Source organism: Pan troglodytes, chromosome 5, assembly GCF_028858775.2.
Source record: "Pan troglodytes isolate AG18354 chromosome 5, NHGRI_mPanTro3-v2.0_pri, whole genome shotgun sequence".
Lineage (NCBI taxonomy): Eukaryota > Metazoa > Chordata > Mammalia > Primates > Hominidae > Pan > Pan troglodytes.
Genome location: NC_072403.2, coordinates 34,068,789 through 34,093,036, shown reverse-complemented (window position 1 = coordinate 34,093,036; position 24,248 = coordinate 34,068,789). Strand labels below are relative to the sequence as shown.

Genomic DNA, 24,248 nt, shown 5'->3' with positions numbered 1-24,248 from the left:
CCAATAAGGCTGGCCAAATAGAGAGCTTCAGCTTTTCACACATAATTTCCTAAAGATGAATTTTTTTTGGCCTTACTCTTAGGTAGAGGCAGATCCTGATATACTATGCTAGCATACGAAAATAGGTCTGTACATTTTTGAGCACCCAAAGTGGTAAGAGACATTCTTGAAAACAGCTTAAAAATTTCTGTAGATACCACCACAAATAATCCACACAATACTTCAACAAGCATTTATTAAATGCCTACTATGTGCTCAGCACTATACTAGGCACTCGGGGGTGCAGAGATACAAATGTAAAAGTTATTATTCCTGCCCTCAAGGAGCTTACAATTTAATTTTGGAAATAAATACAAATATGAAACTGTAACACAGAGTGCTAGAAAAATAATTACAAAGCAACATATTAGTAAGTACATGGACCACAGTACAAACTCAAAAGATAAGTGCTGAGGCAGCACAGAATGAGGGAGGTCATCGCATGAGGTGATGTCAATCAGGGAGAGCTCAGTCAGAAGATATAAAGGAAGAAAGGCTTTGAAGGGAGTGATGAACATGAGCTGGGACCAAAGAGCAATCTAAGCAAAAAGAATAGCATGAGAAAGGCACAGAGGCAAGAGCTTGTAAGACATCAGTAGAAGGCTGTAGGAAGTTTGAATCTGTTGAATCAAGGTGAATATGCTAGAGAGTAATGAAGGCTGATGAATATTAGGCATAGAGGTAATGGAGAATTTGGAACACCACTGCTCCATAGGAATTATCTACTGGGTGTTACTTAGTGAAAATGAAATTTTACAATAGAGATATTGTGAAAATGAAATTTTACAATAGAGATATTGTAAAAATGGGTGTTTGAGGAGGATCGTCTTTGAAAAATTATCTACTGGGTGTTACTGAAAATGAAAATTTTACAATACGGATATTGTAAAAATGGAGTTTGAGGAGGAGCACCTTGGAAACTTTATACAAGATGGGGATCCTGGGAGCAAGGAAATTGGAAAATAAAGAATTACAGTAACCTGGGCCTCAGATCTACATGAAAAGCTATAATGGGATGAGAGAAATGGGAGATCAAGCCTCAAGGAGAAAACTGATTAAAAACTGGACTGACAGCAAGTTTTTGGACATGGAGAATGGAGAGCAGAAAAAGATAACTCCAAGGCTGGGGTAAAAATATAAAGGTGGTGACACTTTTCAGGGCAAAGGAATTACGCAATGAGGCCTGTTTAAAAAGAAAACGGGGGCTGGGGATATATGGTGATGAATCCTGTTTTCAAATATCAAGTTGTACAGGTACCTGTGGAAAATTCCAAAAGTCACAAACTGACCCACAGGGTGGGAAAAATGAAGTCATTCGAATACAAATAGTAGGTATAAACAATCAAAATGGATAAATAGGAGTATAGAAAATGAAGTGAATAAAAGACAGGGAGATTATTCTCAGTGGAGAAGAGGAGAAAGGGGAGTGGGTGGAAAGATCAACTAAAAAAAGAAAGACAGATATTAGAGAAAAAGGATCCCACAAGCCAAAGGAGGGAGAATTCAACAATATAAAATATAAATTAGATCAAAAAGGACAAGAAATAATAATAAAGGCCTTATTATTTGTCCACTGGTGAGTCTAAGAACATTTCACTGGATGCTAAGTATGAAAGCCAGTAAAAAGAAGTTTTAAGAACAGATTAATGAAAAAGGGGGGTTGAAAAATCAAAGATATGTTTGAAAAACCATGAACAATAGAGGAGAAACAGAATGGTAGTTGGAAATGGGCAATGAGGTTGAAAGCATTTCACATTTTATGCTGTAGATGAACTTACTATTGTCATCCTAACTGACCATCTGCCTGGCCTGGTACATGGATATTTCATTTCCCTCCACAATTCTACTTTCCCTTTGGCAGTTTGGAGAAAAATATATTTGAATTTATTATTGCTTTATCCTCCCAATTACTCTGTTAAATATGTTTTATTTGCACAATTTAGCTTTGTAGTACTACAAAGCATCAACACTTAAAAATGATATAATTGTAACCCCAAAAGGCATTTTCCACCAATTTTCCAGTAATTGTAATGTATTTGCACTCTACTGCACATTCTTTTCCCCAGTACCTCTCATGACAAGCGCTACATATTTTTAAAAAGCTGGTTAGAATTACCATGTTCATTATACACACCTTAGCACAGTAGTCAGAACAGGCTCTAGAATCAAACTGTGTGGGTCAGAATCAGTTTGATCACATACTGGCTGGGTGATTATTGGTCAGCTCACTCAACTAAGCCTCCGTTTCCTCATTTATAAAATGGGGGATAAAATAATACCTATTGATACGGTTTGGCTGTGTCCCATCCAAATCTCATCTTGAATTGTAGCTCCCACAATTCCCACGTGTCGTGGGTGGGACCAAGTGGGAGGTAATTGAATCACGGGGGCAGAACTTTCCTGTGCTGTTCTTGTGATAGTGAATAAGTCTCACAAGATCGGACAGTTTTATAAAGAGTTCCCCTGCACAAGTTCTCTCTTTGCCTGCTGCCATCCATGTATAAGACATGATTTGCTCCTCCTTGCCTTCCACCATGATTGTGAGGCGTCCCCAGCCATGTGGAACTGAGTCCATTAAACCTCTTTCCTTTATAAATTACCCAGTGTCAGGTATGTCTTTAATAGCAGCATGAGAACAGACTAATACATTTATCATGAGCCTGAGAAAGGCATAACAGGGTTGGGCACATAGTAAGTGCTCAATAAACGTCGGCTATTATTATTTGGAGACTCAGAACCAAGAGTAAAGTTAACTGCTCTGTTTGGGAATCAACCACCATATTCTAGCACTGCACCTTGCTCCATGGAGAAAATCTCTGAAACCTAACATGCCTCTCCCAGGGCTATGTTGGATGGCATTAGAGTTATGAAAGAACCACCTTATCATGTCAGTTCCTAAAATGAGAAGCTTAGGATGGGAGGAGAAAGTACTGATGAATAGTTCATTTCAGATGAACATAAAGATAGAATCTATAGGATAAAGGAGCTTAATGAATGCCATTCACAGTTAAGAGCTCAAAATGTCATACAGCCTAGTCAATAATATTCTATGCTAAGAGTGTGAACTTGAGACAAAGAATGATTTCTAGTGATGTCCTCAAAGAATCCACAGCCTTTTTCTATTGTCTTATACCATTTGGCTAATTCTGTATATGTGCTGTATCAGCTTTGATAATTCTTTCAAGACACAGTCTTTTCTCACACCCAATATAACACTAATTTTTCTAGTCATATTATTTTCTCCAAATTTATGCCACATGCTTAGTAATTCTGAGATTTAAGTAATCTGGCTACATATTACTCTTAATACTGACACATAAAGAGACTTTAGCTAGTACATCTGTATACATTTCAATGTGTTGCTCTGGTCTATGGCCATACCACCCTGAATGCACCCAATTTTGTTAATATGTTGCATTGCTAAAAGGACTTTTTATTGGAATAGAAGAGAAGCGTTCTTCTAAAGTGTATGGCAGGTGTGTGTGTGTGTGTACATACACATGTGTACATACACATGTATTTTCCCTCTGACAATGCACCCATCATATGTAATATTTGCATACAAGGTAATACTGGCCCCAGGAAGAATCAGTATCTTACAGAGGGTAAGGCACAACTGAAACACAGAGCAAAGATCTAGATACAACGAGATTTACTTGTTTCTGGTTTCTTAAAATTTCAAGTACAAAGAAACTAGGAATGGTAACTTATAAATAAAAGAAACAAGAGAAGGGAGGATAAGAAAATAAAGGATAATCGAAAGGACTGTTGGAAACCAACATGACAAGTGATGGGTGTCTTCATTCACCAATGGCTCAATGAAATTGATGTAGATAATTCTGATGTTGTTAGTGGTCAAAGTGGGCCATAGAGAGGCAGAGAAGGAATGTTATAGGGAAAGAATTTATGATCCAAAAGGTGGTCCTCTATGACGTAAGACTTTGATTGCTTTTTTTGACCCATCAATCATAAAATGATAATTATTTCTTTTCAGGATAGTCACAGGGTGAAATTATGAAGCTTTCATCAGAACCTATATAATTTTTTTTTCTGAATAGGCTCAATGTAATCAATTTTTAAGTTTAAAGGTTAATTTTGGAAAGCCCAAAATTTCTCAATTCCAACTCTGGTGAATAAGTGGCTACTCAAATGGTAAAACTAAAGTGTAAGAGTAATAGAGGGCTTTCTCATATGGTTTATTAAATGGGAATTCTAAGAGTGTTCCAAATATTTGGAAGAATATAGTAGTATGGAATAATAGTACTTGGGAATAACAAGTGACAACCCACATTGGATGCGTAAGTTCTGGCATGTTACTTTAAACCAGTCTCATTACTTTATATAGTATTCCTTGGTATAACAAAAGCCTCAAAGATGAAATATAGTGCCTGGTGATACTGAGTTTAAGAGTACATCTTTGTTGGTAGATTACAGACATGGATTACAGTGGAGTGCACCAGAGTTCAAAAGAATGAAAACCTGTGAGGTAAGGTATTAGATTACCACTGTGGATATTAAAGTCATATAAACTAATGGCAAGAAACAGATGGAGAATAACGAGTGAGGTGCTGAGGCCATCTAAAGAGATGGGTGCAAGGTAATGATAGGAGTGACAGACCATCTAGTCAGGGAGTTTGCACAGGCTGTTAAGAACCTGAGAAAGCAGTATTGTAATGGGCCAAAAAAGATGAGTATACATTCTTTGTAAGGTTTTTATCTTCCTAAAGCATCTTCGTCTCCTTCTCCTACCTGATGCCATGACTAGGATAGTGCAAACTATTTGTACCACAGTGTACAGTGGGGAGGTGGAAGGAGAGTCAGAAGTCACCAAAATGTATAACTATCCAAGCTCAAGAGCAGCTGGGCTGAGTCTCCACTCACCTCTTTCTCTGTATTACTCCCATAACCATTACTAATGTGTCCACTTTCTTTACTGACACAGGTGCTGGGACTGGGGGTGGTGAAGGATATGTACAGATGCTCAACGACTCAATGGAGTCAGTGAAGGTGATACATGAAGAAAAATGCTGGAGTGCTGTTACAAATATAGCATTCTGAGTTTGTATGGGAATACAAATTTCCATTGACTAGAAGGACTATTAGAATAAAAAAATGCACACTTAAGCATAAATACTTTAAGTGTCTGTAAAATTTTCCTAGAAAGCTACATACAAATATAAGTTTCACACAGAAGCTACTTCTGACTCTACAGCAACTTCTTAGATCAGATTAGGAATACAAGGGCACCTTCAAGGGAATAAATGGGAGAGGGGGATCACAGGAGATGGGAAGAAGCACAGGAACTAGGAGTAGCCAGCCTCTCTCAAACCTATAGCTACTCATCCAAAAGACAAAGTTAAGCTCTTCAAGCCATGACAAGCAACTTGCTCTAATGCTATTTTAAATTTCTAAAGGATACATTAGGTCATCAGGAGCTCCATCAGATACTTTCAAAGACAGTCAAGCTAATCAACCTTCACCAAGGCACTGGGCCCAAATTACTAAAGAGCTATCATAACTTTGCCACCACTATAGATTCTGACACTAAAGTTGCGATGACCTTTCTGCCTTTTAGTACACTGAAAGACCTCTCACCAATGTGTGGTTTCCCTAATGCTGAATAATGCTCAAACTGTAACTGATGTTGTTCCTAAACGCTTATGGATTCAGATTTTTCACCACTGTGGATTCTCTGATGTCGAATGAGACTTGACCTCTGAATAAAGGCTTTCCCACACTCATTACATTGGTAGGGCTTCTCCCCTGTGTGAATTCTCAGGTGTTGAATGAGACCAGTGTTCCCATTGAAAGCTTTCCCACATTCTTTACATTTATAGGGTCTTTCTCCAGTGTGGATTCTCTGATGTTCAATAAGGCCTGACTTCTGACTGAAGGCCCTCCCACACTCATTGCATTTGTAGGGTTTCTCCCCAGTGTGGCTCCTCTGATGACCAATAAGATGTGAGCTCCGCCTGAAGGTTTTCCCACACTCATCACACTCATAGGGCTTCTCCCCAGTGTGGATTCTCTGATGTCCAATGAGGTGTGAGCTATGACTGAAAGCTTTCCCACACTCATTACATTCATAGGGTCTCTCTCCACTGTGGATTCTCTGGTGCAGAATAAGGCCCGCACTCTGACTGAAAGCCTTCCCACACTGATTGCACTGATATGGCTTCTCCCCAGTGTGGATTCTCTGGTGCAGAATCAGGCCTGTGTTCTGACTGAAGGCTTTGCCACACTCCTTACAGTGATAGCGTTTTACTTTGTTGTGGATATCCTGATGTGAAAGAAGGGCTGACCTGTAACTGAAGGCTTTACCACACACATTACACTGATAGGGTTTCTCCCCAGTGTGGATTCTCCAGTGGCGAACAAGGCCTGAGCTCTGAGCAAAGCTTTTCCCACACTCATCACATTTATGTCGTCTCTCTTGTGTGGGATTTCCCCGCTGCCTCTCTAATCTGCCCAGAAGGTCTCGGGCTTCTTCATGCTCAAGACCCCTGATAACATCCCCGTTGCATTTGGCAGCTGTCTCTCCATGTGGATGGATTCCAGTAGATATTACCTGTTTTGAAGCTAATTCCCTGTTCTCACTCCTGGTCTCACCACCTGAAATAAAAATGTAATAAATAAACATCAAGCCAATGTCACATCCTATTCTTTATGCTAGGAGAAAGGAACTGAAGATAGGGGAAAAGGAAAGTACACATGAACAGCTATAAGTAAACACAAAACTTCTGTCTCCAAAATAGCTTCTTAATAGTGACCTTGCTTAATATGAGCTAGTCAACTGGGAAAGAGGTACCATTAAAAAAAGAGAGTTAATTGGAAGGGGAACTAAAGTCAGGAAAGGATGAACTGAAGTGAGGTGAAAGTTGGGGAGAGGAATATGGAACTACTAAAAGAACTAATGAGCAGGACAGAAATGGGAAAATGCCCAAACAGTCATCAAAAGGGAGGAGATACAATTAATTTATGCGAGAAAAATATATGTAGGAATCCCATGACAACTTGGAGAAGAAATATATGAACTCAGAGAGCACCTGTGAGATGTCAATTTCCAACTGGCAAAAACGCCAGTACCCTGGTACAAAATGTAAGGAAGTTCTGGACAGGAGAACAAAAGTTTCACGTAACATTTCAAGAAATCTCAACGTCATATCCCTCTGCTGGATCCTGAGTTAAATTTGACTATGTCTTTCAGAAAGGCTGTAGCTACTATACACATAAACAACAAACAAACAAAAAATCTAAAATGACAATAATAACCACACCTCTCCTTACCCAGGGAGAACACGTTTCTGAAATCTTCTGGCCTGTTATCTCTACTCAGATCCTTCTGTGATGGATCAAGAAGCCACTCCTCTCGAATAAGGGACACAGCCATGTCTTCAATCTTCTCCAAAGTCTGAAACAAAACAAGATCCCCATTTGGGGACTGGGACTGTTCCACAGCTCAAACCTATAGAGCTTGAGAGATCCACCAGTATTGGGAGAGAATTACAACTTGGGAATGTACTATGTAAAGGGATCTGAATAGCTAGGAAGAAGAGGAAAATGCATGAGATTTACTGGGGGAAATTCAGGATCAATCTGTCCCTAGGCAAAAGAATTTTTGGGACAACTTTTTGGGTAGGTACTGCTACAAACTAGACAGTCAAGATATAGGGCAGATGCCACAAACACTGACAAGCACAGCTATGGGGTTTCAGTGAGAAGGAGCACAACTCACCTGGAACCCTGCTGTGAGAAGTGTAGCTGTCATTTCCTGGTCTCCAGAACTTCCTTTCTGGGAACGAGTAGGACTCTGGGAAGTAGACATGGCTGAGAGGAGAAAGGAGCTATGAATGAGACCAGTCCTGTCCTGTGGTTGTGGGAGCTGGCACTCACCCATTCCAAATTATTTTTATTTCAGCAGATATACATGTATGCCAAAGATTTTGCACATGAAGTGCTGATATCTTGGATTCTGGGGCCATATCTATGGCTGCCCCACAAAACATACGCACCCCGATGTCCCTGAAGTCAGACTGAAGTTACACTCAAAAATAGAAAGTATACTGGTTTCCTAACAGGAATCGCTTTTCAATTTCTTCTCTACCATCAAAACTACTTCTGTCTTTGTGGCTGTATACAGTATTTCCTTAGGTCCTAATCTCTTGGCAAACCAAGTATCAGAATCAACCAGTCTCTATTAATTAATTACCTTTCTGAAATGTCTACTATGGCTCCCAGTATTTGCTTTCTATAGATATTAAATGGCTTATTATTAAAATATAGATTACTGTATCTCAGGTAACAAGCTTTAGGACTTTAGACAAGAAGTATTAAGTGTTTTAATGCTTCTTTACAAATATTAAAAATTCATATTTATAAACTACTCTAAATCACATTAATGAAAAAATATGAAATGCAGGGGAAGATGAGACTGGAACACCTCATTCTGCAAAAAAGTAAAAAAATTCTCAAAAAAACAATGGGAAAATGTCAAGAGGATACAAGAGCCAGACTGAAGGGGTCTTCTATGGCCAAATCTGAGATGATTTAGCAAAATAAAGACAGTGGCCGAGCACAGTGGCTCATGGCTGTAATCCCAGCACTTTGGGAGGCTGAAGTGGGCAGATCGCTTGAGGCTAGGAGTTCGAGACCAGCCTGGCCAACACAGTGAAACCTCGTCTCTACAAAAATACAAAAATTAGCCAGGCATGGTGGCGTGTGCCTGTAATCCCAGCTACTGGGGAAGCTGAGGATTAAGAATCGCTGGAACCCGGGAGGCAGAAGCTGCAGTGAGCTGAGATCGTGCCACTGTACTCCAGCCTGGATGACAGAGTGAGACTCTGTCTCAAAGACAAAACAAAAACAAAATAAAGACAGTAACAGAATATTTATGGAATAAATACGAATTTGAGTCCATACTGATAAATAAAAAATAATAAAATTGGGAGAAGGGAGCACTCTCCTTTACAATAAAGAAATGTAGAAGGAATGACGGAGTTAGAAAATCACTATTTCATAACCATTCTAGTAATCACTAAGTCAGTCAAGAAGCACCAATGAACACTAAAACTAGTGTTTTAGCAACAAAAGTTTAATGAGGACTAAGATATTTAAATACACTCAAGAGTATCTTCCACAAATTATTTATTAGTTACAAAGGGAAAAATAGTAACTATACAATGATTAACCCTGCAAGAATAACCTTAACCAAGTCATCAAAGATAACACCACCAATAATAGGACAAATTCCTGTTGTACCCCTAAGAAGGAGTACAACATCTCTTGTTAAGATTTAGGTCATGTATCCTTGGCAGGGTGAGGTGTTCCTGCCAAATACATATGACCTCAATGTAAACATGATCAAACATCACGCAAATCCAAACTGCAGCCATTCTACAAAATAACACACCTGTACTCTTCAAAAAAAAAGAAAGGTTGAGGAACTATTCCAAAGTAAAGGAGACTAAACAGCCATGACAACTAACCACAAAGTGTGAAGCCAGACTAGACTCTGAACCAGAAAGAACATAATTGAGGCAACTGTCAAAATATGAACTGTGGCCTAGGTTAGTATTGTAGCAATACTACATTTCTTAATTGTGATAAATTTAGGAATTTATTTATTTAAGTTACCTAAGAAATGCTCTTGTCTGAGGAAATACATACTGAAATATTTCCAAATAAAGTGGCATGACAATACCAGCATAACCTCAAAAATGTATGTTGTAAATGTACTGCGGTAACAGAAATATGGCACATGTATACATATGTAACTAACCTGCACAATGTGCACATGTACCCTAAAACTTAAAGTATAATAATAAAAGGAAAAAAAATAAAAAAAAAATAGTCAAATTATTTAATTTGTTCATGAGTTTACCACTAGAAAGAATAATCTATATTTGAAGCCTAAACATTTAAACACAGACTTTGGGACTGGTCTGTAAACAGGATTTTAGTTCCTGGTTCTTCAGGAACTAGATAGGTATCCCAAATGGACTTTTATTTCTACTTCCCCCCCTTATCATCAATGAAATCTGGCTACTCACCTCTCTCTTGTGACTCTTGGGGCACTGGAGATTTATGTTGGGTTGCCTCAGATTGGAGCTGAGTATTTGGAGGCTCTGGTGCAGATGCTGAATGTACTACCTCCTCCCAGAGTACCCTATGTCCATGTACGCGAGCTGAGACCTGGAAACAACAGACAGTTGGATAATAAGGAATCCCTTTGCGAAATGTAATGAACAATGAAAGAGGACCACGAACACATCTACAGGGATATATGCTTGGGGAAGGAAGCAGCAGAATCTTCCTCACTTCTTAGGGACAGTAAGGAACACGAATACGTAATGAGCACAGAAAGAAAGGCATCATTTTTGCTTAGTACTAAAGGAAAAGATTTCTGCTGATGCCTTCCCTGTTACACAGAACACCAATATTTTGTGCTCCTAAGGCAGAGGAAGGAGGAAAACAACAAACTTAAAGCAGTGCTATGCAGTAGAAAAATCTTTTAATAAGGAACTAGAAAGCCTGATTTCTGGTCTCAAATTTACCTTTAATTATTTGGATACCCCTGAAAAATTAACTTAAGCTTCCTATGCATCAAGTTCCCATCCGGCAAACAAGAACAATACAGTCGTAGGGATGTTATGACGACAAAAACAAAATGGATTTATATCCTTTACAAAAGTAAAAAGAACTCTACAAGTCATACTACACTAAAACTATTGTCATCCTTATCCAACAGAAACTGATGCTAAGCATCTGCTCTCCCACTGTGATGCCTATGTCCCTCTACCAAGCTTCCAGGACTCCCACAGTCACAGCACGCACACCTCCTTCTACTTACTGGTCGTCCTAGTATATCAATCTGCCTTTCCAAATCCTCTAATAGGGTCACCACCTCCTCTCCGTTCTCTAGCTGATGTTCCTTAACCAGTGTCTGGAGCTCCTCAGGTAGGATGGTCAAGAACTGCTCCAGCACCAGCAGCTCCAGGATCTGTTCCTTGGTGTTCAAATCTGGCCTCAGCCACTGATGGCAAAGGGCCCGTAGTTGGATCAGAGCTTCTCGGGGTCCTAGTGTCTCCTGGTAGCATAACTGCCTGAAGCGCAGGCGGAACACTTCTTGGCCAAGAGGGTTATTTTCATGCAGACTAGATTCCTGGTCCCAACCATGATCCTCCTCTACCTTGACGATTACAAGATCCTCTTCAGGAGTCTGGTCTGGTGGGGATGGGGCTGAAGGCTTTCTTGATTCTTCAGCCATTAGAGCCTGAAAAGCTCAGGAAGTTCGTTTCCACTACCTTCTTTATCTTCTTAAGAGAAGACTCTTCTGAGGGCCTCTTTCTAAGGGTACTTCTTCATGAAGAAAATATGATAGTGTTAAGGCAAGTCAAAAGTCATTGTAACTAACTATGGTATCTTAACAAGTTCCTTAGTATGACACGGACTTCATGGTTCGGCCAATTAAATGATCCTCCCCACTGTTCCAGAAATAACTTCTTACTTCCTTAACTTTCTGTCATGCCAGTCATGCCAAACCCATCCATAGAAAAACCCCTTCCTTCTGCTTTCATCACCATGTTTGGGGATGTGGAACATGGCTAAGCAAAGTCAGGAAACCATGTAGACTGGGTCTAGTTGAAATTTTGTGTTTAATCTCAGCTGGCCTTCAGGGCTGCTCATTTAACCCCTTTTAGTCTTTGATACACCAGCTGTACTAATCTGGTTCTACACACTTCAGCTCTCAACCTTTCCCTTACTCTTAACAGATGAGACTAATTTCTACATAATCTAATTCAAGGTATTGTCAAAAACTTTCCTAACACTTTGCTCTTCTCCACCTAACATTCCTTATCCTACCTGTGCCCCTCATCTTTCCTCCTATCTCAAGGTTAACTTCCTCTACTATGGACGTGACCTCCAACTCAGAAACTCTCTATGGAGCACTCCAAGGAACCTGGATGCCCTATTGACAACTACAACCCAAAAGTCTACTCCCACACTCAAAAGGCTACATACTATATGATTTTATTTATGTGAGATTCTGGAGTGGGAATGTTTAAATGTTTATCCATTTCCCAGTTGAACAATATCTGAGTTGTTTTTGTTTTTTTATCACTATGAATAAAGCCACTATGAACATCTGCATGAGTTTTGGTGTGAATATAGTTTTCATTTTATTTGGGCAAATATTCAGAGGTAAAATTGCTGTGTCATAAAATACATATATGTATAACTTTATAAGAAACTGCAAAACTGTTTTCCAAAGCATTCTGCATTCCACTACTTGTATATGAGAATTGCAGTTGCTCACCAATCTGACTAGCACTTGATATTGTTTTTGTTTTTAATTTTAGATATTCTAATAGGTGTGTGTGTAGTGGCAACTCATTATGGTTTTAATATCTCATATGGCTTTAGTATGCATTTCTCTACTGACTAATAATGTTGAGCATCTTTTTATGTGCTTATTTAACATCTATATATCTTCTTTAGTGAAGTATTTGTTCAAAACTTCTGCCCATTTTTAAATTTAGTTATTTTAAAATTAAGTTTTGAGTTTCTTACATACTCTGGACACAAGTCCTTTATGAGATATGTAATTTGCAAGTATTCCCTCTTTTTCATCCTTTTCATAGGGCCTTTTGAAGAAAAAAAGTTCATTTTTTTAATTGACTGTGCTTTTGATGTCATATCTAAGAAATCTTTGCTTAATCCAAGGTTATAAATATTTTCTCCTGTTTTTTACTAAAAGTTTTATAGTTTTAGGTTTTACATTTAGGCCTATGATCCATTTTGAGTTAATTTTTATATAGAATTTGAGGTATGGATGGAGGTTCATTTTAAGGATTCTCCTTTATCTACTTAACTGTCTTTGTATATTTGTCAAATATCAGTTCACTATATGTATGTATATGTAAGGGTCTATTTCTGGAATCTCTGTTCTGTTTATTGACCTATACATCTATTCTTTCACCAATACAGAATAGTCTTGATTGTGTAACTTTTAAAATCTTGAAATCAAGTAGGTGGGTCTTGCAACTGTTGTTCGTTTTCAAAATTATTTTCACTTTCCTAGTTCTGTTGTCTCTTGATACACATTTTAGAATCAGTGTATTAATTTCTACAAAAAACTATTGAATTGGATTTGTATTGAATCCATAGCTCATTTTAGGGACAACTGATATCTCAACAATAGTGAGTTTTCCACTCCATGAACACAATGTGTCTCTCCGTTGAAGTCTTCTTTGACTTCTTTCATCAGTACCGACACTACTTTCTTAAAGGACAAGATAAAATACTGTTGCCTTTAAAAATCCTTTCCTGGTGACTCCAATTGGAAATTATTTTCCTCTCATTCTATACCTCTGTTACTTAAATGTGTATTGCTTTAATGTTACTTTTCCCATAACTGTATATTTATCAGTTCCAAAGGAATTCTGACTTCAAAACTTAATTGTATTTTCCCCATGGGCAAAGGTCCATATCTTTTATCTTATTGATAGAATCGAAGAACATTAGCCATATTTACAATTGCAAACACAGAACATGTTTATATTTCTTGTAAGAGTGAGATTTAGAAACAAGACCTGATGTCCGAAAAAAGTTCAATTTCATGATCCTATTTCTTTGTGAAATATATGTCTATGGTTTCCATCCTTGGTATAGACATCATCTCTTGCCTAGAACTGCAATGGTAACTTTGGTTATGCTTTTTTCCCATTCATGTTCCACAATATTGCCTACTGTGGGTTGAAATGTGTCCCCCAAAAAGATATGCGGACGTTCTAACCTCTAGTACCTGTGGATGTGACCTTATTTGGAAATGGGGCTTTGCAGATGTAATCAAGTTAAGATGAAGTTATACTGGAATGGGTAGGCCATTAAACCAATATGACTGGCACACTTTTAAAAGGAAAAAAGACACAGAGAGACAGACTCTGAGAAAGGAGAAGGTCATGTGAAGACACACACACACAGATGAATGAGAGCTAAGTGACTACAGAAGCAGAGATGGAGTTATGCAGCTGCAAGCCAAGGAATGCCAAAGTTTGTCAGTAAAAACAAGAAGCTAGAAGAGCATGGGTCTGGCGACACTCTGATTTTGGACATCTAGCCTTCCTAACTATGAGACAGTAAGTGTCTATTCTATTAAACTACCAGGTTTATGATACTTTTTTTTTTTTTACAGTAGCCCTGTACTGCCAGAGATTTTTAAAAAATATGTAATATGACTAACATGACTCACCTCCTGAAAATATTTCAATAGGGACCAAATTTTTTAGCATGGTATGCAAGGCCCTTTATGAATGTAAACCTGGCTGGCTATATCTACTTTAAACTCACTTACATAAAGCCTTTCTGGGCTGTGGCTTTCTCATACTTCCATTCTACTACAGAGTTCTTTACTCTAGCTTAGTGGTTCAAAACTGATGGCAATATTGTCCTTACCCCCATCCCAGGGACCTTTCATAATGTCTGTAAATATTTTTGTTGTCACAACTTGGGGGTAAGGGGTGCTACTATTATCTTGTACATAGAGGCCAGGGATCCTAAAATGCTCAACACAGCCCCCACCACAAAGAATTATTTGGCCCAAAGTGTCAATGCCAAGGTTGATAAATCTTGGTCCAGCTAAAACCATTCAACTCTTTTTTTTGTTTGAGATGGAGTCTTGCTCTGTCGCCCAGGCTGGAGTGCAGTGGCGCGAACTCAGCTTACTGCAACCTCCGCCTCCCGGGTTCACGCCATTCTCCTGCCTCGGCCTCCCGAGTAGCTGGGACTACAGGCGCCCTCCACCACACCCGGCTAATTTTTTGTATTTTTAGTAGAGACGGGGTTTCACCGTGTTAGCCAGGATGGTCTCGATCTCCTGACCTCGTGATCTGCCCGCCTCGGCCTCCCAAAGTGCTGGGATTACAGGCGTAAGCCACCGCGCCCGGCCTAAAATCATTCAACTCTTAACTCTAATTTATCTATTACCTTTTTCATGAGTTCTTCTCTGTCATCCCCCTGCCATTTGTCATTCCTACCAAAGCATTTTTAACATGGTCCAAATATAGGACTTATCACATTGTGAGAATGTGGCCATGGCCTTATTGCAAATGTTTGTTGACAGAGGTGACCATTATCTTTGTATTTCAAAGATACTGTAGAGAATGAAGAAGAGTGTAAGTAAAGGTAGCATACCCTAAACCAGTTGTCATGAGATGCTAACATCAAGATAAAACCAGAGACCTATAGTCCACAAAGAAGAGATAGGTACTTAGGAAAAAAATCAGATTACTGTACATACAGTTCCCCATACGGATCATCAAGGCAGTGCTTATCTTTTCAGTTTTTGGAGTTGTGGCACGGGGCGAGGGGGGTTGGTTTATAGACTCTTCAACCTAAAGAAAACACAGAACTTCTTTCCAGCAAAATGTCCACAGATACAAAATTGTATACTCAATTTCGGCAGAGTTCACAGACTCAAAGGCCATCCAAGAATGCCAGGAAGGTTAAAAACAAACAAACATACAAACAAATCCTACATAGAGAGTGTGTACAGAAAAGAAAGGGAATTTGAAAATTATTTTTCAAGTTAGACAAGGCCGGGAACAACAGGGTGGAGAGTAAACTACAGATCAGAAGAACCAAGGAGCAAAAGATATGGTTAAATATATCAATTAACATTGGGGGTATAGTTCATTGATTATGACTTTACAGGAAAGTGGAGGAATTTGCTAGAATAGTGAGATTTGGGGGAAGAGTGAATTTGAGGAAGATGCTGAGATTTTGTTGAGAAAGGGTAATCAATTTGGTTTTGACAAATTGTTTTTGTTTGAATAAATTACCTATAATTTTAAGATAATTTATTTTAAAATGGTCTTAGCTAATTTTAAAATAATTTAATTTTTCAAATCAAAACAAACTCTTAAATTTTCTTAAAATAGCTACTTATGGTTTAATGTTAAAAACTTAAAGGTCAATACATGGGACATAAATTCTAACTGTTTAGAATGTGATGTTATATAGTGGTAGTCTTACCATGTTTTCTTATAAATTTCCTCAAAGCCAAGGTTCATTTTTAACTACTGAACAACTGGCCATCTATTACTGAGCAATCCTCATCCATAATGGCTATAAAATATTATTATTATTATTTAGGGACAGGGTCTCACTATGTTGCTCAGGCTTGAGTGCAGAGTCTATTCACAGGTGCAATCCCACTACTTACCAGTACAGGAGGCTATGAAATATTTTAATGTGAAGTGCGCAGCATTCAAGAACTTTATATTGTTGATGTGGTATTAAAAAGTCTCAATAACAACACTGATGAAAACCAGCTAATTATCAGGTTTGTTCATTTTTTATACCAAATCAGCCAACAGGTCTTGCCCATTGCCCATCTTGATTATTCTATTTAGTGGCTAATTTTCCATTTTTTTAAGTCTCTTCCCTCTCTGATCAGCTAGTTTTTGAGAATTACAACCTATAAATAACTGAGTGCAAAATTACTCCAGTATGTACCTTCCTCTCAGTTTTGTGCGTACATGTCTGTATTAAGTTGGTGAGCACTTTGTGGATACAGACTGATTTTTACATAGTCTCCTTAAAGAACACCTAGTCAAGTTTACATGAGTTTAAAAGGCAATCTTTAAAGCTTCCTCTGGATTTTAAATACTGTAATCCTGTGAGATGCTGAAGGCACAACTCAATTTTAACAGTATTATTTTTTCAATAGTTGTGGAAGGAATGTATTCTTCCTTCAGACTATGTCTAATTTGAGAAATGTTTGGGAACTGAAAACAAAACAAAAAAGACATTTTCCAGGATTTAAAATCCAAGAAACAGTAGGTGAAGCCAATACTACGCTTTGTTATCTCAAATTGCATTAGCTGAAAGTTTTAATTAACATCTATCACATTTTACATTTAAACAACAGAAATTCAAAACATGTATGTATTTGCTAAAACAATGATTGCTACGTAAATATACTCAACGGAACTAACAAAGAACAGAAATATGTTTTTAAAGGTGGTGGTGGCAGTCAAAGTAGCCTGACAAAAATTACTCATGACTAACCAGAGTTTTGGAAATGGGGCCCTCCCAGAGTTCCTCGCTGGCTAACTTCAGTTTGCTTTAACAAATGAAATAGGCATTCTGATAATGTTGAATTCTGAATTACCCTGAAATTAAAAAAAAAAAAACTTTCGTACAATTATCTAATCAACACACCACCAGTTTCTGAATACACTAAAGAAAGAAGAGTAACAGCAAAAATTGGTTTCCATGGATAAACGGGGCTTCCAAAAGCAAAATATGTCTTTTTTAAAAACTGAGAATTTTGTTGTGACCTAAACGCAAAAGAGCGCTAAGTGAAAACAATTCAGATTCTGGAAATAGTTGGATAAAAAATAACATGGGGCCGTTCCCCATTTTAAGATAAACAAGATCGACTACAAAAACATACCACAACACGATTATCTATGAAGAAAGCTTCATAAAAGGTTCCCTCGCAAAAAGTTCAAGGGCAATTCGTGGGGACATACTCTGCCTGCACCAGCAACTAAGGCGTCAGAATCGGTCCGCGGCGCCGAACACCGCACAGGCCCCTCTCCGGACCCCTCAGGCCAGTCCTCAGCTGCGGCCTGGACCAGCCACAAAGCACCCACTTTCCTCCGGCCCAGAGCCCGACCGTACTCACTGTGAGTTGCAGAGGCGCCCCGTCTTGGGGAAGGGAGGCTGCAACGGATAAACAGACCCGAAGGAAGGTCGGGGAGTAAAGGCGATGAAAGCTGTACTCGGACCAGGCCCCTCCGGCCACTAACTTCTAAATCTGCGGAGGCACAACACCGGCCAGCACGCATCTTGCCCCAAAGGCACTTCCGGAAGCTCTCTAGGAGTCCTGGAGGTCTACAAGCTCTATGGTCGGCCGACTGAGGGTACCGGAGTACCACGCCCCTCACCTGCTGTGTGCTGTGCCTCGGGTTCCTCCCGCGTCTGCGTGCCTCAGGCTTGCGCTGTCGCTGGGGCAGTGAACGTGCTGGGGAATAACGGACCTTGGTGTCCCCTCCGCCTTGTGTGCCCGTGCAGCTCCGCGCGCTCGCTGTCAATAGTAACGGTCCCCTGGGGGTAGATATCGGACGTGGGGAGGCTGGAGCTGTGAATAGGAGGCTGGGAAAGTGTTGGAGGAGGGAGCACTTCATGGATCCTTAGGATTCCAACTGGATTCGCGTTTGGCTCCGTTACATACCCTGTACTTTACTGTTCTCGATTCATAAACATATCCAGACCTCTCACATAGAGTACAAACTTCATGAGGAATTCCTGCTAATCACAGTTCATAGTTTTGTGAAATCCCTATGGCATGGCACTTAGGAATAGCATATTTTATTAAGTATTCAAAAAAATCGTAATTAAATATATATTCTTTTTGGATCTTTACATATTTCCCACTCTTTCCTATCTTAATGAATTTCTATCGCTTACAGCATCTGCTTTGCTGCTTAGCTGTTTTAATGCTAAACCTATGATGTAAGCTTGAGGAGTAGACCCTAGGTTTAATACCACAAGATATGGGGAACAAATCTATGTTCATTCTTTCTTTGTTAGTCTTTTTTTTTTTTTTTGCCTTTTTTTTTTTTTTTTTTGAGACAGGGTCTCTATTGCAGAGTGTAGTGGTGTGATCATAGCTCACGGCAGCCTCAACCTTCTGGGCTCAAGCAATCTTCCCACCTTAGCCCCCCAAGTAGCTGGGACTACAGGTGTGCACCACCCTCAGCTTAAAAAAGAAAATTTGTAGAAACGGGGTGGCGGGGGGCGGGGGGGGGGTCTCACTATGTTGCCCAGGCTGGTCTTGAACTCCTGGGCTCAAGTGATCCTCCTGCCTCAGTCTCCCAAAGTCCTCGGATTACAGGCATGAGACACCACCCTGGCCCTGTGTTCATTCTTTACAGACCTGTTGCATTAGAGCTTTTTAACTTTTGAGACTAATAGGATTTCAGGGGTGGAGGTTGTGGCAAGTGTTATTTTTTGTTGTTTAAGTCTCATGTATTTATTTCCTTCAGCACCTTTCCCAACCACCTATTATTGAGTTCTCAGGGCTCCTCCAATTTTCACCTTAATTTCCCTCTTTATCTGCTCCTGCTGGTAGCCACCACCACCATTTCTATCCCTTCCCAATTACTAACTCCCCAATATTTTGCGTACTGACAAAGTCGTTTTGATTTAAGGGTTTTGTCATCTAATTATCACATGAAAACAAGTAAATAATAGTAAACACTAGGAAGCTACAGTGCTTCTGGACTCCTTCAAAGTACTTATTTTTGCTTTTTATTTCACAGCTGTTGCTTTCCACCTGGGATGGTAACTGGAAGTAACTGGTGACAGACTAGAACTCTACTTTCAGTTTCTTTTTTCACATTTTAAAAATAACTTTTTTGGCTGAGCGCGGTGGCTCATGCCTGTAATCCCAGCACTTTGTGAAGCCGCGGGAGGATCACCTGAGCTCAGGAGTTTGAGACCAACCTGGCCAACATGGCAAAAAACCATCTCTGCAAAAAATACAAAAATTAGCCAGGCATGGTAGTGGGCTCCTGTAGTCCCAGCTACTCCAGAGGCTGAGGCGGGAGAATCGCATGAGCCTGGGAGGCAGAAGCTGCCGTGAGCTGAGATCCTGCCATTGCACTCCAGCCTGGGTAATAGAGCAAGACCCTGTCTCAACATAAATAAACAAATAAATTTTTTTTAAGTCTGAAGTTGTGCACATATGTAGTTGTACAAATTCAATGTGCACACAACTATGACTGCACATACTATGTACAAAGTTGTGTACACATAGGAAGTAAAATAGCGTCATGCCATAGGCAGTTTTCTCAAGCTGGACACACAGACACTGATTATAATAGATAAAATTGATAAATTTGACTTCAAAATTTTAAACTTAAATTCTCATCAAAATTTAAATCTTCTCAAAAAAGCACCATTAAGAAAGTGAAGAAAAAGCTACACACTGAAAAATATTTGTAATACATCTATCTGACAAAGAACTATCCAGAATATATAAAGAACTCTCACAATTTAATGAATAAGATAATTCAACACAAATAGGCAAAAGATTTGAACACTTTCTTTACAAAAGATAAAAGAATGGCCAGTATGCACACTAAAAAGTAACCATTATTCATCAGGGAAATGCAAAGTTAAAACCTCAATGAGTTACCACCACATATCCGTTAGAATGGTTGATAATATCACTAATTTCTAAGTTATTCAGGCTTGAGAGGCTTCCTTAGTTTACTCAATGAAACATGGAGATAAAGGAGAAATTATCAGAGCCAGATTTCTCCTTTGAAATGTTACTTTTCTCCATTAATATGACCACCATCCTCAGTTCTAATTACTTCACACCTGTGTGACTGCAACAGCCTTGAGATAGCCTTCCTAACTATACAAGACGTGGTCCTTAAATATCATTATCATTCTTCCAATCACTGACCCTGAGTGGTTCCTTATCTCTAAGTAAAATTTGAACTTCTATGCTTGCCTTTTATTTTTTGTATTTTTAAAAATAAATGAAACATGATAAAGATTAATATTATATAAAATTCTTAAAACTGACATCTCCACCCTCAAATAGTATTTACCTAGAATGTTGGGAGATAATTCTTTAATGGCTTCTCAAATTACTCCTAGTCTTATGGTAGATTTTTCTTTGAGGTTAGCTTTTCAAGGATGTTTGTATCTCCTTCTAGAGCACAGTTGTTTCCTGACCAGGATAATAAAGATAATGGCTCATTCTGGGGCAAGGCTGAGCAAAGGTTGGGCTTCCTAAGCTTGGCATTCCTCTGCTAGGTTGCAAACCCACTGTTCCATCCTAGCAGGGGAATGCCAAGCTTAGGCCCCTCTGTGGGCTTTGGGAACATAAGCTTTGGGAACAAGGGAATATAAAGCTTATGATGCCTGTGTTATTAAGTAATAAAGTCTTCTGTCTCTGACGCAGGAGTCCAGTGTCTTCTGTTAGTATCCATAAAACTGTGGCAAGTTAAATTGTTAGCTTGCAAGTAGGGTAAAAGTTTCACAATTTTCAATATGGGGTAATCACTGTTAAGTTTGGAGTGCATCCTTTTCCTGTACAAATACCCCACAAATTATATCTATATAAACAATTTTTTTCAACAAAAATGGAATATATATTGTTCTGACACTCCTTTTGTCATTTGAACGGTTGAAAGGTATTCCTCAATAGCATATGTCATATGTAATTCTTCCGCCATTGATTGACATTGATAAACAAGTGTTTTCCTTTTTTTCTACCACTAGCGTCCTGTCTGCCTTTTATTGCCTTCCAGAATGACCTTCTCCCTATCCCATACCCCTGGTCATAATTCCCCTGTACCCCCAAGTCAAAGGACTTATCTCATTGCTCACTACTCAATCTACACACTCGTCTATTATTCTAATAACCCCCTCTCAAGAGTTTATTATTCGATTTTGCACTGATCACATTCTGTCTTATATTACTTGCTATGTTACATTTGCTGTCAATAGATTAAAGCTTCCGTAGTTGAGGTGTCGGTTCTGAGATCTCCCTCCCAGTTGCAGTAAGTGGCAGCCCTTGAAATATGCAGATGTGCCATACATTTCTGACAGGAAGAGTGGTTTGCCTTTTTTTGTCAAGCAGCTAATCAATCTGATTCATCCTTTCCCTTCAATTCTAGTCTTATTCAATAATTCCTTCTCCTTAGGTAGGTCCTCATTCACCCATGTACTTATCAAGCACCCACCATATGACAGACGCCAAGTGAGGTGAAAGTGCTGGGATGAGCACCTCTGTGGATCTCACAATGACCATCTATCTTTTGCATCCTTCTTGGTTTTTCCTTTACCCAAGTTCTGCACTTCACTCTTTACCCGTGCTTCAGAAAAGCGGAAGTTGGTTAATTAATTCCATTTGTCTGACACGGATGAGAGTGACAGCAGACAAGGGGAAAGGCAGGGAAATTCCCTTAGACTGTTCTTACATGCACTCTCACACTTAATAGTCAAAGCCACCCTATGAAATAGACACTACGTTATTAGCCTGAGTTACATAAACGAGTAAACAGAGGCTTGGAGAAGTTAAAAATAAATTGCCCTCAGTCCTAACTGGAGAGTGATGGAGTCAGAATTTGAATCCAGGTTTAAAGAATTCTAGTGCCGGCACTCTGCACCTATTTCGCTTTGGACACTCATTTCCCCTAAGGATCAGAGAAGCTCAAAGTAGGCCACTTTTCGTCTCCGTAAGTCCGCAAGGTCCTGCGAGATCACAGTGAGCAGGGTACCAGCAAATACAGTCTGCGACCGCGAGACGTAAAGGGAAGAACGCTCCTCGGCGCCCCTCCCCAGTCTATCCTAAAGTCAAGAACGTCCGAGCCCGCCTTTCTCCGGGGGCGGGCTGCAATAAAACAGTAAAATCCTCCATTCCCCATCAGCGGTCGATTGGGGGCTCTCCCGAAGCGGCAGCTCTGTAGGACCGCTCTTCTACCCCAAGATCCCTCGGCTTCGGCCCCCTAGGTGCCAGGGTCTGCGGGACCCCACGCTCAAAGCCGCCGGCCGGGGTCGACAACTGCAGAGAGGGTCGGGATAGGAAATTGCGGGTAGCGGCAGATGCGGGTCCCCAGGCATCCCGGAGGTTCCCACAGGTCTGCAGTGGGCCTACTTTGCGAAAAGGGCCCGGCTGCGCCGAGCCTCGTTCAAATCAGATGCCAGATAGTGTTTCTTGGGATCCATCCAAATAGGGCCCTTGTTTCTCTTTGTGGGAGCCCTGGGCCTCCTTCCAGGCCGGAACCCAAGTGCTTAGGCAGCTGGGAAAGGCCGGTCCCCTTTTTCAGTTCTCTCGCGACCTCTAGCCACTTCCGGTTGCTAACGGTTCCCAAACAGCCCCCGAAAACGCTACGTGAGTTGGGCCCTGGGCCAGAGGCAGAAAACGGACGGAAGAAAAGGTCTGGCCGGTGAGTGTCAGAGTGAGGGCGAGATTGGGTGGTGTTCTCTGCCGGTGGATAGGCTCGGCCGTCCGGTTTGGGATTGGGGTTAGGTATTAGGGAGCGGTTCAAAATTATGCTAATTGTTAAGATTACGAGTATTATTTAAAAACATACACAACAGCAACAATACAATGAGCCCACGAAGATCAAATGCCAGTTAACTGATTTAAGCAGCTTTGATAGGAAGAAAATGCTGAATTTAATGCTAACAAAAAGATCTAAGTGCGCTGTTAGGGGCTAAGACTTTTACAACATTATGGGCCAGCCACTGTTCTAAACCCTTCACATTTGGTCACTCATTTAATTCCTACTTTATGAGGTAGATATCATTATAATACTGTTTTACAGATGGGGAACCTGAGGCACAGAGAGAAAAGTGTATTAGCCAAGGTCATATAACTAGTAACTGGCAGAACAAAGATTCATACCCAGGCATTCTTCCTTTAAATTCTGTACTCTGGCCTTTCATTGATAACCTGGTTTTATCAGCTTAGGAAATTTGCTATCCAGATGGAAGTATAAGTTTCTACAGAGATATGTTATTGCAGCAGTGTTCTGAATCTCATCGGGTTTGTTGGCAATTTGCCTTTCAACAAAGGGTTTTTTTTTTTTTTTTTGATAAGGGTGGCTTCCACAGAGAGATTTAAGGAGAAGAGAACAATAAAAATTTTCATTTTAATAAATAAGCCCCATTTCAATGTCCCTTCTCCTGTATCATTCCTCTGATTCTTCTCTGTCGTTATTTGTTTCTATTAGGTTAAATCATTTTACATTTCTGGTATTTAACCATTTTGACCCACAAAAACAGGGATTTCATTTGTTTAACCTAATACAGAAACATCTTTTCAAGCAGAATTTAGGAATCTACAACAATGAGCAAGATTATATTTTCATCTCCAAAATGTACGTTAAGTCTGTTTGTTTCTCTTTATATCCACTGTGAACCCATGGTCCATGCCACTACCTTCTTTCACTTGGGTTACTACGGTAGCCTCTGGACTGATTTCCTTCTGCTCTTTTCTCATTCTTGCCTCTTTAAGGAGCCAGAATGATCTTTTAAAAACAAACATTGGATTATGTTCCTCCCTTCTAGTAGTTCCCCATCACGTTTAGAATACACATCCTGGCCCCTGTTCACCTCTCTCACCTAATCTTGTGTCACCTTCCCCTTAATCCAGTGCTTTCAACACGTGGCCT

The 24,248-nt window shown here is 39.7% G+C and overlaps 1 protein-coding gene across 9 annotated transcripts; it reads right to left on the bottom strand.

Moving 5' to 3' along the window:
- Positions 1 to 218: 218 nt before the first annotated feature.
- ZKSCAN8 (zinc finger with KRAB and SCAN domains 8) lies at positions 219 to 21,802 on the bottom strand. 9 transcript variants are annotated; one of them, XM_063811980.1, is made up of 8 exons: positions 20,673 to 20,924; positions 17,994 to 18,153; positions 15,338 to 15,431; positions 10,889 to 11,397; positions 10,089 to 10,230; positions 7,775 to 7,866; positions 7,327 to 7,450; positions 219 to 6,651 (listed from the first exon to the last, which is right to left on the bottom strand). In XM_063811980.1, exons 4-8 carry the CDS (start codon positions 11,303 to 11,305, stop codon positions 5,690 to 5,692), a joined length of 1,737 nt encoding a protein of 578 aa, XP_063668050.1. In that variant the 5' UTR covers positions 11,306 to 11,397; positions 15,338 to 15,431; positions 17,994 to 18,153; positions 20,673 to 20,924; the 3' UTR covers positions 219 to 5,689. The 9 variants fall into 9 exon arrangements, with proteins under 9 accessions (XP_063668050.1, XP_054541482.1, XP_054541483.1 ...); XM_054685507.1 differs by lacking the exon at positions 15,338 to 15,431 and having other exon boundaries at positions 17,994 to 18,201; positions 20,673 to 21,802; XM_054685508.1 differs by lacking the exon at positions 15,338 to 15,431 and having other exon boundaries at positions 20,673 to 20,947.
- Positions 21,803 to 24,248: the final 2,446 nt, after the last annotated feature.

Excerpts from the sequence above, each read along its gene's own strand:
- ZKSCAN8 (XM_054685507.1), bottom strand. The coding sequence starts at position 11,305 with ATGGCTGAAGAATCAAGAAAGCCTTCAGCCCCATCCCCACCAGACCAG. Across the intron at positions 7,867-10,088 it reads CCAAGAGTCACAAGAGAGAG|CCATGTCTACTTCCCAGAGT; the intron begins GTGAGTAGCCAG and ends TTCTCCTCTCAG. Across the intron at positions 6,652-7,326 it reads CAGAAACGTGTTCTCCCTGG|GTGGTGAGACCAGGAGTGAG; the intron begins GTAAGGAGAGGT and ends TTTTTATTTCAG.